Source organism: Coregonus clupeaformis, chromosome 1 (genome assembly GCF_020615455.1).
Source record: "Coregonus clupeaformis isolate EN_2021a chromosome 1, ASM2061545v1, whole genome shotgun sequence".
NCBI lineage: Eukaryota > Metazoa > Chordata > Actinopteri > Salmoniformes > Salmonidae > Coregonus > Coregonus clupeaformis.
In genome coordinates this window covers 48,867,581-48,887,098 of record NC_059192.1, presented here as the reverse complement: position 1 = coordinate 48,887,098, position 19,518 = coordinate 48,867,581, and the positions used below count along the sequence as shown (strand labels likewise).

The following is a 19,518-nucleotide window of genomic DNA, read 5'->3' as shown; positions in this document are numbered from 1 at the left end:
GGTGCTAGCAGAGAGGTTAAGCTATAGGATCTTAATTTGACCCTGCTTCTCACGGCAGGAAAATAATCCTGCAGCAACAGGAAATGTGAATTATTATGTGGATTATAATTAATAGCCATTTTTGTTGGGGTTGATAAAATGTTCCTTCGGGCAAATCAAGTCTGATATTTTAATGTGGAAATTACAAACTTTAGAAGCCTTTTTACTTTGAATACACCACAATTTGCAAATTAAGATCCTACATCTGTATCTGCCCTCTCATTGGCTATAATGGTCCCCCCTGATCTCGCCTCCTCCCGCCTACCTTCCATCTTTGAGGACATGTATTTCCATTGTTAGAGAGATCACTCGACTATCTTATCAATATAATGGAAAATCTTTGGTACTAGGTACATATGTAGGATCTTAATTTGAGCCAGTTTGCTACAGGAGGAAAATAATCCTGCAGCAACAGGAAATGCAAATTATTATGTGGATTATTATTAATGGGGTTGATACATTTCTCGTAAGGGAAAATAAAGTCTTAAATTTCAAAGTGGAACTTACAAACTTCAGAAGCCTTTTTAAACCTCAAATACACTACACCTTGAAAATGTCTCCTGCAGCAGGGTGATCAAATTAAGATCATACATCTGTAGTGCTAGGTATCAACAGCCAATCCAGTAGGGGCTGGAAGCTATAGTGAGCTTCGATTGGTCAACTGCGCCACGATATCACTGAGTATTTGCATAAAGTTCTGCTTTCCCCAATTTAGGTCCCGCCCTGTTCACACTCCCTCGCCCATGCTTGCATCGTCCCACAGTCCCCTGCCCACTTCGCTTCTCTTCCATTGAAAATGAACGGCTTTCCGTAGTTTCATCGCCCACATCATCTTCAGTTAACACATACCGTAAGTGAAGAGAGTGAGTCGGCTGTAGATAGAGACACACTTAATTCATTTAGGCCTAAGTGATCATTAGAATGAGATGAATGGGAACTGACTTCACAGAGAAGTGCAAGACACTGAAGATTTCAAAAGCAAAGTCAACTTTAGCATTAAAGGGTTTAGCATCTGTGATTGCTACAAACATTTATGGACTGTTAAATTAATGATATACACTGAGTATACAAAACATTAAGAACACCTGCTCTTTCCATGACATAGACTGACCAGGTGAATCCAGGTGAAAGCTATGATCTGTTATTGATGTCACTTGTTAAATCCACTTAAATCAGTGTAGATGAAGGGGAGGAGGCAGGTTAAAGACAGATTTTTAAGCCTTGAGAAAATTGAGACATTGATTGTGTATGTGTGCCATTCAGAGGGTGAAAGGGCAAGACAAAAGATTTAAGTGCCTTTGAACGGGGTATGGTAGTAGGTGCCAGGCGCACCGGTTTGTGTCAAGAACTGCAACGCTGCTGGGTTTTTCACGCTCAACACTTTCCCATGTGTATCAAGAATGGTCCACCACCCAAAGGACAGCCAGCCAACTTGTGGGAAGCAACTGTGGGAAGCATTGGCATCAACATGGGCCAGCATCCCTGTGGAACGCTTTCAACACAATGTAGAATCTGTGCAAATTGAGGCTGTCCTGAGGGCAAAAGGGCGGGTGCAACTCAATATTAGGAAGATGTTCCTAATGTTTGATATACTCAGTGTATAGCCATTGATTCTTGAATAAATAACTTAGAAATGCCTCATGGGCTTAGTTCAACTGCCGTACCCCATCAGAACCCCAAATATAAGCTTGTTTTACTCCATTGTTTGTAAACAATGTAATTGTAAAAACAAACGCTGGTTTTAAAATATAATTTTAATTGATCTCATGGATGGTCAGTCCTTGCATCCATAGCTCTGTCTATGAATTTGAGAGAGGTTACATTTCTCCAACCCAATCCCTCAGCTGTTTACCAAAACAAGTGGCAGGGTGAACACTTTGTTGTTTTTCGAACTGCAGATTGCCCGTTCAGCTCAATCATGTCATTGACAAAGAACTGGTGTACAGTATGTTTGACAGATGTCTCACTGATACAACCACATTCTAAGGCCCTTCAAAGGCCTTCAATAGCCATTCATGTCACATTATTGCCTCACACGGAGTCAAACTCCATTGGTAAAACTGACTTGAGCTCCTAGATGTTGTGTCCATGTGGCTTGTCACATTAATATTGAGGGGAAATAATGATGACAGTCATCGCTAATGACAGGGTCCAGGATAATTGTCAGGGGCTTATTAATATCATTTACACTTTGCTATATGAAGGCCATGATTTAAAATAATCATTAGAAACGGAGACTAAAACGCCTCAGTGTTTTAGTGCACTTTTAATTACAATGGTCTCCTTTCAAAGTGTTTTTCTGATCAAGCCCCTCAAAATATTTAGTGATAAATCAAACAGTATTCAGTGACTGTGTGGACATTAATCATTACTCTGAGGGATTAACTCCGACAACTTTGGTGCAATGCGGCAGCAGGGTCTTACTTACACACACACACACACACACACACACACACACACACACACACACACACACACACACACACACACACACACACACACACACACACACACACACACACACACACACACACACACACACACACACACACACACACACACACACACACACACACACACACACACACACAGAGGGAGAGACAGACACAGAGAGAAAGAGAGGGAGAGAGGGAGAGATGGGCAGGATCAAAGCAAACTGACACCCTCCCTGCCACTTATTTTGGTCCATTGTGACCCGGCTGTCTGAGTCATTGGATGGGTGCAAGATCTCCCACTGGAGACAGGGCCTGGCATGGTCCTATAGCTGGGCTCTCCGCCCACACTGTTAATGAGACTACTCTAGTTCTACCACCACCACTCATGAACTTTCTGTGGGTACCCCTTGAGACTGGGGTTAGATTAGGTAAGCCCTGGCTATTCATCAAGAAAACACAGGCTATAAAGCAGGTTGTTTGTGGAAAAAAACATTTGTTTTCAATTACTTTCATGGCGAGTTAAAATCAAAAAAGTCCGAAATAAACCAAATTGGAGTAAGGCAAAGTAACAAAATACTTTATATAAAACATAAATAAAATTGAAGTGTTGATATTTTGTGCTTTAGGGGTCGGGGGTGTGGCCTGTGTTGGCCAGCTCTTCTGTAAAAGACAGCTGCACTGAGTCTCTCGCTCTCCCTCTCTCCCACCCCATTCTCTCTCTCGCTGGCGGGGCATTGGCGATGGCCCTTCCTCCACAAATGTCAGCTCTAATTGGCAGACGGGGCTGTTGCAGAGTCTCTTGACGTACAGTATAAGCAAAGGTTGCCGTGACAATGATGTCACTGCCGCTGCCATTGGGGCCAGCTGCGTGGGTGATGACTCAGACCAGCCGCCTGGCTTCACAGGAAGGCCCAGGGCCACCTTTGACCTCTCGCCTCAGACCTTAGCTGTAGATTAGGCTCTCTCCCTGGCTAGAGGTTCACCTGAGGTTGCTACTGGAGTCAGTGGATAAAAACATGAAACAGGTGTTGCTCTGCTTTTTTTATTTACTTCAGTGTTGACTAAAATAGGACACTCTCTCCATCAATAATGAGTAGAATTTCCCCCTGCTGTCTAAATAAGCCCAGTCTAGCTACAAAATCCAAGTTCATTGAAAAATTTGTTTTTCACTGGACCCACAAAGCAAATAGGAAGAGGAAATGGAGGGGCACCAGGAAAAACAAAGGGCTTTGAGGGTGAGGAGTGGATTACCAACTGGCTCACAAAACCTGTATTAATCCTCCACCCTGACTCTGGTCTATTGATGTATGTGTGAATGGCTGGCTGATATGCCAGCTCAAGTCTCCTGTGCACTCACAACACACAAAGGGCCCATTCTATGGGCCAGGCAAAAACCACAGGGAAAAGTGGGGCACAGAAAAAGAAAGAAAGAAAGAAAGAAAGAAAGAAAGAAAGAAAGAAAGAAAGAAAGAAAGAAAGAAAGAAAGAAAGAAAGAAAGAAAGAAAGAAAGAAAGAAAGAAAGAAAGAAAGAAAGAAAGAAAGAAAGAAAGAAAGAAAGAAAGAAAGAAAGAAAGAAAGAAAGAAAGAAAGAAAGAAAGAAAGAAAGAAAGAAAGAAAGAAAGAAAGAAAGAGAGAAAGAAAGAAAGAAAGAAAGAAAGAAAGAAAGAAAGAAAGAAAAAGAAAGAAAGAAAGAAAGAAAGAAAGAAAGAAAGAAAGAAAGAAAGAAAGAAAGAAAGAAAGAGAGAAAGAAAGAAAGAAAGAAAGAAAGAAAGAAAGAAAGAAAGAAAGAAAGAAAGAAAGAAAGAAAGAAAGAAAGAAAGAAAGAAAGAAAGAAAGAAAGAAAGAAAGAAAGAAAGAAAGAAAGAAAGAAAGAAAGAAAGAAAGAAAGAAAGAAAGAAAGAAAGAAAGAAAGAAAGAAAGAAAGAAAGAAAGAAAGAAAGAAAGAAAGAAAGAAAGAAAGAAAGAAAGAAAGAAAGAAAGAAAGAAAGAAAGAAAGAAAGAAAGAAAGAAAGAAAGAAAGAGTGAAAGAGTGAAAGAGAGAGAGAGAAAGTCAGAAATAGAGAGAAGAGCAGCAGCAGAAAGAGAGAGTCAGAAATACAGTAGCTAACTAAAGAAAGAGTGATTGCCAGCCAAGAGTAATATATACTGTATACTGAAAGGAGGCCCAACACTCTTGTATCACAGCCTCACTGGCCTGCTACGGACAAGATTTTGTTCATCATGGGTTTGTCCACTATCATGACACTGTTTACAGTGTGTAGGATCTTAATTTGATCACCCTGTTGCAGGAGAACTTTCCTGCAATGCAGTACATTTAAAACTTGTAGTGTTTTTTAGGTTTAAAAAGGCTTCTGAAGTTAGTAATTTCTACTTAGAAATTTCAGACTTGATTTTCCCTCATGAAAAATGTATCAACCTCTACAAAAATGTCCATTAATTATAATCCACATAATAATTCACATTTCCTGTTGCTGCAGGATTATTTTCCTGCTGTAGCAAACTGGCTCAAATTAAGATCATACAGAACTTCAGATTTGATTCATCCATATTTTCCCAACACATTTATTCAACACTTTTTCCATTCAAACTGCTCTTTCACAAGATCATTCTGAAGTTTCGACAGTACACCCAATACTTCTACGTACATTAACAACAGGTTTGGGAAGCACTTTTTAAAATGCATCTACTGTTTCAAGTATAATTTATTTAGGTGTCTAACTACAAACATCCAGGAGGTCTCTTGCTAGAACGGTCTTCAGTTCAGGGGAAAATAGGGTCTACACCGAATTTACACAGAGGAAGTGTTTATTTTGTCCACAATATGTGTAATTTCACAAGCCACATACTTGAAGACTCGAGGCTTGAAGAAACCCCATGGGTTACCGTAAAACTTCAATTAATAGCCCGGGCGTTTATTTGCTTAAATCCCTGAACACAACAGGTGCTTATTAGAGACAGGCTTCTATTTGAGCCAGGCATCTATTTCCTTAAAGCAACTTTTGCTCATTTGCATAATTAATTGTTTAATTCTAGCATTCACTTCCAGCATTTTAATCAATTTCTTAATTTACACTCTGTGTCATGTTTATTTTGTCTTAGTATGCCTTGACAGATTTATTATTCTCTTCTTTAACTGTGCATTTTCGGCAGTTCTTACTTTTGCCACTAGAGGGAAATCTACCGATCTAGGGGTCTGGACTCCCGAAGTTGTTGACTGTCTTTGTGTTTGCCAGTTAGCTAGCAGTTCTCAGCTGTTAGCAGCGAATGGCTAGCAGTTTCTTACTGGTGATAAAAACGTATGATTGACATAATTTATTTGATTCATTACTGAATTATTTAATGTAACAAATCAAACATGAAACCTCGTAAACAATTCATTTAGACCCGGCACTGTTGCCCGGCTATTAAAAAGGGACAGGCGACTATTTCAGACTCAAAGTTTAATGGACGTTTTATGGTAGTTTCTGGTTACAAACACAAAAATAACCCCCCCAGCAGTCCTAGAGTCTGCCCTGGGAATGCCTGACTGCTCATTCAAAGGTGAACAGTACAGGTCAACTCTCAGTAACATCAATAAAACACCATGAGAATAAAAACATCATAGGCTTCAGGAGACATTACCCACTGCTGATACCAATGGGCAGCTAAAATAAGGTGAGTTACAGGGAACCCCAGGCACTAAATCCTAACCCGGTCCCCGGACACCTGCAGTGGGTCCATGGAAGTAGAGAGGGAGAAGTAGAGGGGGGTGGGCACTGCTGGTATCTATAGCTCTCACAATTTGCCCCAGCAGCACTGACCTTCAGCGGCCTGCTAAAAACAGCCTTGCCTGTCAGCAGCGCCAGCCGTTGGCTCTCATACCACAGGCCTGGAGGAGGGTGGAATGCAGAGGCCTGTAAGACCAGGGCTAACATAAGAGACACTTTATCAGACTGTGAGTCGGCAGCCTACTGACTGCTCAGGACCTCAATCTTCAGTCTGCTACTGTAACTCAAAGGGGGATGGAGGGTGGGGCTGTTAAGGGGCTGGCATCAGGCCGAGTGGACACCAAGATCTCCTACAGCATGGCATCATGTACTATGGTAGTGAGATAGACTGGACATAGGCCCTTGCTGAGAGTTACATGTGGTTTTGAGTCAGGGTTGAAAGTAGGGTGGTCCGGTACGGCAAAATAAATAGTGGGGGTACACCGTACAGGTAAACCGTGAGCCTATCACAATTCATACAACATGCCCAAAAAACTATAGACTATTACACCATTATTTAACATTTCTGCAGGTCAGCCGCATGAGAAATTAGCGAATTGACTGGAAACCGGGTGGTATATGCTCCAAATTGCATTGTGGTTTGAGGTGATGAGTGGCCGACACCGAGGCACGCATGGACAACAGTGGATGCATCAATTCAGGCTACAAGTGTAGGCCCAATGACAATCGCAGAATGTCATTGAAATACACGTAGGTGTTTTGTAACTGATGTCTCTTTCCATTCATCAAATTGCAGGTGCACAGTGCACTGTTGGGGTTTGGATGCTGAAATTATTTTGTGAGTGAACAAATGTGCGCGGGTAGCCTACAGGTCGCCTTTAAGTGATTGTTTGACAATCAGATGAAAACATCATGACTAGTTGTGTTTCTGCCACATTAAAAGGCATAGGGGGCATGTCCATAAGGCTAGGGGAAGCTAAGCTTTAAATTGAATGAAATTGCCAAAAATATATAGGCCTAGCCTAATCAGCTTACTCCTGTCTATACAGAAATAAATTAAATCATTCAAAATAGGCTACTACACCAAAAAGCATGATTTGGCCACAGAGGATTCATTAGCTTCTTAAAAAGAAAAAGCTGTGGATTGTTTAAAATCGCATAGCCTACAGTCGGAAGGGCCCGCAATTTGGGCAGCGTGCGCTGCTATTACCAAATAGATTATTGTTGAGTTGCAACTGTGAGTGAAAAGCAGAGACCCAGCCAGGCATATCGCAATATTTAAAAATACAATCGCGGAAAAACTGTTTGGAAAGAAAATGGCTATTGCTGTAAAGAGATGACAATGAAAAGACTCCTATCTGTCTTTAAGTTATCAAAATTCTTAACTAATTGAGCGAACAGTAGCCTATCTTATTGGCACCAGTGGAGAACATCGGCCAAATCCCCGGTGAGTGTGCATATTCACTGTCTTTATCATTGGGTCAGTGCCACTTTTGCTTGTTTTTGGGCAATAATTTCCTCCTCCAGCTTAGATGGACGTCATATTGTATTTGTGTCTCCTCTTTTCGTAGGCCGATTATATGGATCAGACAACATCGTTTTTATTGATCTGTTTGTCAGTGTCACCAGAGTAGGCTACACTGTAATTTTTGTCGTATAAAAAAGAATGCGTGCGCGCACTTGGGTGTCCCATACCTGCAAGAAATTAAATCTACTTTCACCCCTGTTTTGAGTTGCATTGGTTACATGTGGTTTAGAGTCAGAGGGTTTGATAGGAAGCGTGAATTTAACTGAGGAGGAAGATACAGCCCATAAAACTATACCTAAAGCCCCTTATTTCTGTATGGATTCGGTCAGGTGAATTCAGACCACACAGTAAATTGAAAGGGTAAAAACTGCATTATGCAGACCTTGTTAAATCCAGGGGGCAAGGGGAAAAGGTTGAAATGTATCTAAGATACACCAGATGAGTTTCGAGGGTGTGTCTTGCCTGCTGGTTCTAATACAGGTACAGTACAGTGGGGGGGAAAGTATTTAGTCAGCCACCAATTGTGCAAGTTCTCCCACTTAAAAAGATGAGAGAGGCCTGTAATTTTCATCATAGGTACACGTCAACTATGACAGACAAAATGAGAAAAAAATCCAGAAAATCACATTGTAGGATTTTTAATGAATGTATTTGCAAATTATGGTGGAAAATAAGTATTTGGTCAATAACAAAAGTTTCTTAATACTTTGTTATATACCCTTTGTTGGCAATGACACAGGTCAAACGTTTTCTGTAAGTCTTCACAAGGTTTTCACACTGTTGCTGGTATTTTGGCCCATTCCTCCATGCAGATCTCCTCTAGAGCAGTGATGTTTTGGGGATGTCGCTGGGCAACACGGACTTTCAACTCCCTCCAAAGATTTTCTATGGGGTTGAGATCTGGAGACTGGCTAGGCCACTCCAGGACCTTGAAATGCTTCTTACGGCCACTCCTTCTTGCCCGGGCGGTGTGTTTGGGATCATTGTCATGCTGAAAGACCCAGCCACGTTTCATCTTCAATGCCCTTGCTGATGGAAGGTTTTCACTCAAAATCTCACGATACATGGCCCCATTCATTCTTTCCTTTACACGGATCAGTCGTCCTGGTCCCTTTGCAGAAAAACAGCCCCAAAGCATGATGTTTCCACCCCCATGCTTCACAGTAGGTACGGTGTTCTTTGGATGCAACTCAGCATTCTTTGTCCTCCAAACACGACGAGTTGTTTTTACCAAAATATAAGTGGAGTTTGGAGTGTGACTGTTTGAGGTTGTGGACAGGTGTATTTTATACTGATAACAAGTTCAAACAGGTGCCATTAATACAGGTAACGAGTGGAGGACAGAGGAGCCTCTTAAAGAAGAAGTTATAGGTCTGTGAAAGCCAGAAATCTTGCTTGTTTGTAGGTGACCAAATACTTATTTTCCACCATAATTTGCAAATAAATTCATAAAAAATCCCACAATGTGATTTTCTGGAATTTTTTTCCTCAATTTGTCTGTCATAGTTGACGTGTACCTATGATGAAAATTACAGGCCTCTCTCATCTTTTTAAGTGGGAGAACTTGCACAATTGGTGGCTGACTAAATACTTTTTTTCCCCACTGTATATACTGTAAGTCTGTCGTGTATGACATTGATTTATGTCAAATCTACAAGGTCTAGGTTGACAACTCAGCTGTCCAAGGGTAAAACAGTCAGGTAATATCTATTGGAATCCCATGAAAAACATGCTGTACTTCACCTCCACACAAGGTTACATTTAGCCTATTTTATGATAATTAGTGTTTAGTGATGGATGGATGGATGGATGGATGGATGATGTACTGTATTTCCTGATCATCATTAATCATTGAAATGAATGAATCAGCTCTTGTCAAATCCATCTTGTCACAGACAGAGTCACATACCCAACATGAGGACCAGTGTATGAGAGGAAATGACTCGAAAGTTCGGACTCATGGCCCCATTTGCTCTCGGTCTCGAGCTGACACTCAAACAGAAAGAACACAACCACCCGTATCACCTCAAGGGGATTTGTGTTCATCTGTCAATATCAATTTCACAGCCAGACCAAAGGCCGAAAGGAATGACCACTTTACCGCAACATACAGTATTCAAAGTCGGGGTCGCGACTAGTGGGGTTGCGGGGAAACTGCAGTTGGGTCGCCAAAGTTAAAACAACTCTTTTTTTTTGGGGGGGGGGACAAAAGAATTAAGAGTACAGATTATTGTATGGGACAGTATACAAATGTTTTTGAGAAAGATAATTATAAATCAAATGTTATTGAATAGATGCATTTCTTTTCATTTTGATAAGAGATGAAAATGTAATGAATTTAAGGTTATTTGTTGATGTAAAAATCTAAATGTACTGATTTTAAAGATGGTCATCATCATATTTGGGGTGGGGTCGTGAGAAAGAAAATGGGTTCCCCATAAATTCTGGTGGTCCCCGCTGTTTGAATACCACTGTACTAGAGCCAAGAAGTGTTGACTAAAACTGTCAGCCGAGCCTTCCTGTCTTGGACAACCAACCCTTAATTGTAACAAATACTTAGGCTACTGTCCAGGCGAGGAGAGGAGACACATTTTAATAACAGCTGTAAACTGTATCAACAGAATTTCCCAAATGGATTATTACAGATCAGATTAAAGCCAGTTGTAAAACTTGATCTTCTGGGGCTATATGGGAGGGCAGTTGAAGAAGCTCAAATAAATGCCAAAAGAATGAGATCACTTTCCCGAATCCCAATAAACCACTTGATAACATGAATTGTTGCAAGCCAAGGTGTCCTAACAGGCAACACAGAATAGAAAGTACCATATCACAACCAGCTGTCATTTTGTTTGTTATTTTGTGATGTCATAAATTTTTTTATAAAGGAAATACTGTAACTTGGAAAGTATACCCACTACATATTTAACATAGCATGTGATATGAAAAATGATGAAAGTGTTTTTGTTAAGAGAGGGATGTGATTTGAGAAGTTAAGAGATAATTGTTTTTCATAACTTTGCACAGTTAGTAGTCACCGCTTGAAGTGAGGTCAGAGAGAGTGTCAGCCGGCCGGAACCGCCCCTTTTCGAGCAGAGTGTATAAATGATGGGTAAAGAAATTAACATACCAGACCAGAAAAACGTGAAGCGGCAGCTACACGTTTAAAATGGTTGGAACTTTGAATCTCAACATGAGGTGAAGAAAATAAACTCACCTCTCGGATAATCACTGGTACGGCTGATTAGCTGTCCTAAGTAAGGTATCTTCGAAAGTGAATTTAAGTAGGACCATCTGCAACTCTGCTCAAACCATCGTATTACACTACTCTCATCACCCCACTGGGGAACCATCAATACGGCTGGCTAGCTTATCTTCAAAGAAGCAACTTTAAGAGCGAATGGAAGGAAAATCAATTATGTAGTTCTGTTCAGGACTACATGACAAGTTATCGAAGACCGAACAACTACGAAGAAAGACAACAGTAGAAGACTGTTGGAACCATTTCGGACAATAAGAGACATAAAAGCATGCCGTGAAAAGGCCCTCCCCCCTTCCAAGGCGGTCCAGTTCACTGAGAGATTACCGGCGAACAAAGGCATTTCACGTAAATACATTCATGATTTCTTACTCAAAGCGGGCGGCGGTTCGTGTGCAAAGTATATGGGTACTGTAGGTGAGCGTAGTTTCTGAAATGTATCAAGGTTAAGTGTCTCTGTCCCTCTCTCTCCCTCTCTCTCCATCTCTTTAACAAGAAGCCATGTTGTTGTCATTCCACTAGGGACCGGTTTTCACCAGTCAATAACCGGTGTATGTTTATCCTGTGTTCCCATTTAATTAGCTAGTAAATAAATAATTAAACCAATTTGTGTAGTAAGGCTCGGGTTTTTGCAGATGCAAGGAGGTTACAACTGTTCAGAATGATGATATGATACGAGGTTATGATTAATAAATTGACTGTTTATAGATGTGATAGGTAAAGACCTTTTACAGTTTAATTCGGGAGATGGTAACTCTTTAAAGAACTGCTCTAGTGGTGCCCCAGATCCTAATGAGTTAATTGTTACATGATTAATTTAAATCGGATAACAATTAAACATAGTCAGTTAATTAGAGATAACGGTCTTCAGATTATGTTAAAGTCACGTCACGACAGAGTACAGGGCTGAAGTTGCACAGTCCAGGCCATCATGTGAGTGACACAAGCAGCAGCTTGGTCATCAGCAATTTAACAACCCAATCCAATCCCTAGCCCCTAACCTCCCTTTCTATCATGCAATGCACACACAGTATTTAGGCTACACAACACACACTCTCTCTCGCTGTCACACCTGGCTCTGGAAAAAAAGACAGCAGTCATGGACCACCCAAACAATCAGCATTGTCCACCGGTGGGAAGTATTTTTAGAAGGGAGCGATAGAGCAGCAGCCCAAGGCAGATGGAAGTTCCTCCCCACCTGTTAGAGCACTGAGTGACTGGGCCTTGTGCTCCTGGGCTGCAGACTGAAGGCCCCAGCTCACAGACCTTCTCTATACAAGACTGCATACAGTAAACAGGGATTTAACGACCAGTTGTAAAGGTTCACTGAAATAAAGAAAGTGCAGGCTACGCACTTATCCCTACGCACTTCCTGTAGATCTGAAAGGACTGTATTACCAATAGCAATAGCTAAACCCCTTTGAATTGCTACAGTAGGTGGAATTTTTACTGTGTGGTTTATACTCATCCTATCATTTCAGATCGAGTAAGGAGAAGCGGCTATAGGTTGATTTTGAAATAACTGCATTTTCCATTTCTTGCCAACGTCTGCCACTCTGATATAGAAAGAACCTCATATGCAAGATAGCGACATATTACTTCCACACCCATGGCACCTGGCTGTGCATCTTTCCATTCTATAGTGTGGGTGCTGAAAAGCAAGCACATGGTTGTATAAAAAAGATCAGTCCATGACAGGGAGTCAGCCTCACCATAGAACGATAGAGGGAGAGCCTATCCAGCACACAGTGTTCTGCGGACACAAGGTATGTGTGGACGGGCGATGGAATGCCATTGTATCATTTCAGTGTGGAGAACGTCCAACTGTCTGACAGCCTGGGTCTTTTTACATGCCTCTATTCTCTCCACCCTCAGGTTCCTCTAATGCCAGCCCGTCACACAACTGAGTGGGGAGCCTTTCCTTAACTGGGGCCTAGGAATAGCAAAGGACCATCCACACACACACGAACGAACATGCATATTGAGCACATAAACGCACGTACATGTACGCGGGCTCGCACACACACACACACACACACACACACACACACACACACACATTATTCCAGCCACACAGAGGCGGCAATCCTAACATATTGTAAAGGTCATCTACAAGTGAGTTATGCACATATATCCACAGATGCACTCGTTATGAACACATAGGCTTCAGGCACATACACACCAGAGCACACATACCAGACTCATCCTATTATTATTCCAGACAGTTTCCTTTCTTTTCTTCTAATAAATATCTCTTCTACAAATATATCGTCTAAGAAGATAGATTGAGGTTATTGGAAGAGATGTTCATAGAAGATATATTTGTTCTTCCCAGAAGATAACTTGTGATATTCAGGCAACAACACCTCTTTCACTTCCAGTACTAAAATAAAGTGGGGAAATACACCTTGACACCTTAAAATACAGGGTGAGAAATCCAAACATCTATTTTCAGTCTCGGAGAGGAAAGGGGCAATGACTCAGATATTGGGTCATGACAGCACAAACGCAACACACAAAAGGCATAACCACACCTGAAGTAGCGACTGAAGTAACTACAGGTAACTGCCAAAATAAAAGGAAACACTTGAGTAAATGAGGGATGCAAAGTATATTGAAAGTAGGTGCTTCCACACAGGTGTGGTTCCTGAGTTAGTTAAGCAATTGAAATCCCATCATGCTTAAGGTTTTGTATAAAAATACTGGGCAGGCCATTATTTTGGCTACCATGGCTATGCCTCCATAGGGTGACAATGCCCCCATCCACAGAGCATGAGTGGTCACTGAATGGTTTGATGAGCATGAAAACAATGTAAACCATATGACAGGGTTCCCAAACTGGCGTCCCACGGGCCGAATTTGGCCCACGGGTGATTTTATCTGTACCCCGGGTGATTCTATTTGGCCCCCCAAGTTTTCAGAGCAAAAAAAACATGTTTAAATTTTTTTATTGTTGGACACAAAATACTTTAAAAACACCAGCAAATCAGCTTCAAGTGATTTTAATTTTGGAAATCTGTTCCAAAGTATTCCCACGCATAATAGAGTGATAAATTATATGTGATCATATACAAATGTAAGCTAGGTTTGAAATGACTATGCTTTAGTCAAATTGTATATCTGTTTGGGCTTCTTGAGGTCAATTTGCAGTCTACAAATTATTTGTAATTATGTTCCGGCCCCGCTCAAGAAAAAAAAAATTGGCCCGCGGCTGAATCTAGTTGATGATCCTTGCCATATGCCATGGCTGTCTCAGTCACCAGATCTCCACCCAAGAGAACACTTATGGGAGATTCTGGAGCGGCTCCTGAGACAGCGTTTTTCCACCACCATATACAAAACACCAAATGATGGAATTTATTGTGGAATGTCGCATCCCTCCAATAGAGTTCCAGACACTTGTAGAATCTATTCCAAGGCACATTGAAGCTGTTCTGGCTTGTGGTGTCCTAACGCCCTATTAAGACACTTTATGTTGGTGTTTCCTTTATTTTGGCAGTTAACTGTATATTACACTATAGAGTTAGCAGGTGACAACATGCCATGATTCCAGTCTGAAAATACATAAGTAGGCCTATATTCTCACCATCCACTGTGGTGTGTAACAATTTGAACATAGCCTATTCCTAACTAACAGTTCCTACCATCATAAACCAATTTTGATTGATAGGTTTACAGAGTTCACCAACATTTTATGCATGATCTTTAGGCCTTTACAATGTGTAAGGTGAACATACTACTACAGTATAAGGTGAACACAACAAAGCATCTTCTCAGACTTTTTAGCAAAGGCCAAGCTTAATCACTGGATTTTCCAATACCACACAATGATACCAACCAATGAGAAAACGTATTGAAGCTAATGTAATAACACTGCATCCCAAACAATCTATCAACCAAACTTCCCAAAATGCCACCATGTTTAACAACAACACACCTACAAGTACTGTACTAGAACCGTGGTAGTAATTCAATATTTGATGTCCTATAAGGGTTGGCTGACGGTTAGTGCTATCTGCGATCCTTGGGACTTCCCTACCCTACACCTTAACCCCTACCCTTTACCTTAACCTTTTTAAATTTCAACTTCAATGGGGTGACGTCAGAGTTGGGCCGTCCCAAGTATCCTGTTTCAAGCACTGAACATTAAATAAACCACAACATTTAGATTCAAGCTTAATGGAAGACAAATGAATATCTCATTGGTCAAAAGATACATGGGACGTATAAATCTCTTTGTGTGTTTGTACAAAGTATGGATGTAAATTTATGTACACTGAATTGGATGAATCGAGCTCTTACCCTGGAGATGGTCAGGGGCATGTTGAAGTCCTTCCCTCCCTGCAATCGGAAGCCCCATGGGGCCGGCCCACTCAGAGAAATGTTGTAGGTGCTCATTCTTCCAAAGGTTTTGACTGCTTGCTTGGTTTAATCTTCTTCAAAAGTGGTGTCAAAAATGGAGGTAGAGGGGGGTGTGGCAGGAGCCAAGTAGCCTCTGAAAGCAGAAGAAAAATTTAAAAAATAAAAGTACACGTGAGGACTAAAAAATATACAATATCTCCCCGAAATGTCAAGTGAGACTGAAAGCACAGCAAACAAAAAACCAACCCACTACAGCCACAGACAAATATGTAATTCCCGCCAACTCCTTTTTAAATAATGAGAGAAAGATAGACAGAAAAGAGTAGAGCCAGAGGAAGAGAGGGTCTTGCCTGCTCAGATGAGCTGAAGTGACAGCCTAAGAATAGCCACCCCTCTGCAGAAAGCAATAGCAAAGTAGCATTGTGGGGAGGGGGGAGGGGGGGTCCCCTTATATGGCATGTAAGGAGACACCCAGTATGTCAGGCCTGCCATGATTCACAGGGTTAATATAGCCCCTTCCTAGGCCAACTGATTTGTTCTATACACCCCTAACTCCAGACTAGGGTCTTCCTGAAACCGTGTCTCCTCACACCTCATACTGGGGGTGGCTTGAGGAAACATCTAATTAACATTACGGTAACTGTATGCAGTTTACAAGAGAGAGTTGATTCTCTTTGATTTCTCCATGTGTTCCACTTCCACAAAATCTACCCCAGTTTAGTTGCTTAACAGTTTGGTAACAGGTTAAAACTGACCACCACCAGAGCATTTTGGCAAACAGACACTTTTTGGTACGCCATATTCGCAATCAGGTCAGGTTATTAGACCTACAAAGTGAATGTACTGTAACTGTACCCTGAAGTCAATAAGACCTACCTACCTGTTGCATCATACTTTATAAAGCCAGGACATACAGTAACAGAGTCATTTCACTACAGGGCTCACATAAATGATTGAAAGCTAGGGTGTAGTTTGAGTCTAACCAGAATACCCAATCTATTACATCTTATATAGTGTTATATAGTGACGTTTTGGAGGAGTTATCCCTAAGAGACATTGTCTGTGTGTGTGTGTGTCTGTGTACATGCTTGTGTGTTTATACGTAGCGCACGGTTGTCCTCAGCCGTTGAGTCAACCACAGTGTGATGGGGTTACGATATATTTTGATGGGGCGTGTCTATAAGTCCTCTCTGACTAGCCATAACATCATTTAGGACTAAAAACGAAGTGAGATTCCAGCTATGTAAACTAAACCTGAGATGCGGCTTTATCCACCCAGCAAAACCCATCTTGATCTTCCAGAACACAACACACGTTTTACACTGCCAAGGAACCTCAAGACTTCTTCGAGAAGCACATCAAACCGAACATTCAAGGGGACAAGCCGAGAGATGGAACCCCATGACTGGCTCATTATTCAGGTATGCTATCCATGCACAATCATGCAGCCTAGCCTATGGCTATGATGCTGCACTCAGCATAAGACAATGATGAGGATAACCCTCATGTTTGGGTACAAGGAACAATATTACTATTATTGCTGAGCATTGAACTTGTTATAATTATATTACCTATGGCCAGCACATTTAAATAGTGATAACACCAGGCCAATTAATGAACAATGGACAATACAGTACATTCGGAAAGTATTCAGACACCTTGACTTTTGCAACATTTTGCTACGTTACAGCCTTATTCTAAAATTGATTAAATTGTTTTTTTCCCTCATCAATCTACACACAATACCCCATAATGACAAAGCAAAAACAGCTTTGTATATACATTTTTAGATACATGACATTTACATAAGTATTCAGACCCTTTACTCAGTACTTTGTTGAAGCACCTTTGGATATGACGCTACAAGCTTGGCACACCTGTATTTGGGGAGTTTCTCCCATTCTTCTCTGCAGATCCTCTCAAGATCTGTCAGGTTGGATTGATGCACCTGAGCTCAATTTCAAGTCTCATAGCAAACGGTATGTAAATAAGGTTTTTTATTTTAAATACATTTGCAAAATTGTCTAAAAACCTGTTTTCACTTTGTCATTATGGGGTATTGTGTGTGTAGATTGATGGGGGGGGGAATGATTTAATGAATAAGGCTACAACGTAACATTTTACATTTACATCATTTAGCAGACGCTCTTATCCAGAGCGACTTACATGAGCAATTAGGGTTATAGTAATACATTTTAAAAACAGGAGAATCTTTGGTTGATTAATTTGGGTTCTGATAGTCATTCACCTGATTCAGATTCAATAGTTGCAATATCCGCAAATTGATCATTACTGCGAAGCTTGTTTGCCAGTAGACAACTGGGTCGATTACCCTGGCAGTAATGGTTGAGTCTAACTCGATGGGTGTCAAATTCTGCTGTCTGTCTTATCAATAGATTTAGTTCTGACTTGACTTTTAAGAGAGTAGTCGCTTCCTGGTGGTCTGAAAAAAGTGTTTGTTGAGAACGCTCTAACGTTGTTAACAACTTTTCCAATTCTAATATCTTCTTTTAATTGTAATTTATTCAGCCCAGATACAAATACAGTTGATCTGAGGATCGTCAACAGAATTTTTGTTAATCATTTATACATTCATTCAATTTAGTTTCAAATTGTTAACAGAAAATAGGATTTTGTAGTAAAGATTCATTAAAGCGCTATCTTGTGACTCTTTTTTTAGGATATTATGACATTTGTATCTGGCAGTAAGAAGCATGAGGATCAGATAGGCTCATATGTCAAGTTTAAATTTTCTTGATTAAATAAAATAGAGGAGTAGATAATAGTACAAAATCGATTTGGGAGAATGTTTTGGGCCTGTTTGAGTAGAAAGTGTACTCTTTTGCTTTAGGGTTATGCCAGGTTGTAATAAGAGAGTATATGTTGGAGAGCCTTAGTTCCCTGTGGATTGTAGATGGTCTTATTCGATTTTTCCGCATGTCCAGAATGGCATTCATGTCTGTCCCAATAACCAGTTGGAATTAAGTTAATTCAAACAAAATGCTGTTCAGAGAATCAAAAACTTATATGTGAATTTGGAGCATACACATTATGGATACATTTAAGGAAAGTGTTTCTGCCTTCTTGGTCTTCACCTTTACCAAGGATGGTGATTTTGAGTTTCTTATGTATCATTATGATTACACCTTTTGGTTTTGTTTGGGGATGGTGATAAATCAGCCAGTTTGTACAAATTGTTCTCTATTCTATGTGTGTCCTTTTGGAGCAGATGTGTTTCTTGGAGCATTGCTATATCAATATGGTTTCTTGCTAGTATATCAAGACAGCTGGAACGCTTGATAGGAATATTAAGGCCTTTCAAAGTCTACATTGTTTTTCTAAAATGTATTTGTTATTTTTAGTGTTGATAAGCCCATAGATTTTTTTTTTTTCTAAAGCAGGACCCACAGGGAAACCCACCCATTGGTCACTCCCCACCCAGAAGACCCTTTCTATAAAATTGTTCCCTCTTCCCTGCCCCCCTTTCCCAGCCCCCCTCCCCCTAGCTCCCAGCCTTCCCTCCTCAGTTCCCCTCCCCATGCACTATAATTCCAGGATTGTAGCATAGCGGTGAGTGGCAGCCTGCTCTTAAGCAGCGTATTTTTGGTCTTTAGGTATAAAACAATTATTATAATAATAAAGTAAAACAAAATAAGTAGCCAATTCAGACCTTAACAATTAAGTTAGCAGACTTTATGAGTAAGGGTGTGTAATTAAGAAAAAAATATGAGAATGAAAACAAAAATAAGATATGACAGATATATATCTATATTTTGTTTGTCATTTAGCAGACACTCTTATCCAGAGCGATTTACAGGAGCAATTATGGTTAAGTGCCTTGCTTCACTAGATTCTTCACCTAGTCGGCTCGGGGATTAGAACCAGTGACCTTTCGGTTACTGGCACAACGCTCTTACCCACTAAGCTACCTGCCACCCTGTAACAAAATGAATACTTTCCAAATGCACTTTATATGGATCCTACAGCTATCCTAATTTGTTTTACTATTTAGGCATTAAGGCTTGCATATCTGGGGGCGGCAGGTAGCTTAGTGGTTAAGAGCGTTGTGCCAGTACCCGAAATGTCGCTGGTTCTAATCCCCGAGCCGACTAGGTGAAAAATCTAGTCAAGCAAGGCACTTAACCATAATTGCTCCTGTAAGTCGCTCTGGATAAGAGTGTCTGCTAAAT

General features: G+C 40.7%; 1 protein-coding gene across 1 annotated transcript in view; it reads right to left on the bottom strand.

Moving 5' to 3' along the window:
• The window catches only part of LOC121577002 (LIM domain-binding protein 3), a 74,431-nt gene extending 58,759 nt beyond the window's left edge, over positions 1 to 15,672 (bottom strand). Inside the window, exon 1 of the mRNA XM_045206090.1 lies at positions 15,269 to 15,672. Coding sequence (XP_045062025.1) covers positions 15,269 to 15,364 — 96 coding nt within the window. The 5' untranslated portion in view covers positions 15,365 to 15,672. The remainder of the gene's footprint in view (positions 1 to 15,268) is intronic.
• Between the last annotated feature and the right edge of the window lie 3,846 nt (positions 15,673 to 19,518).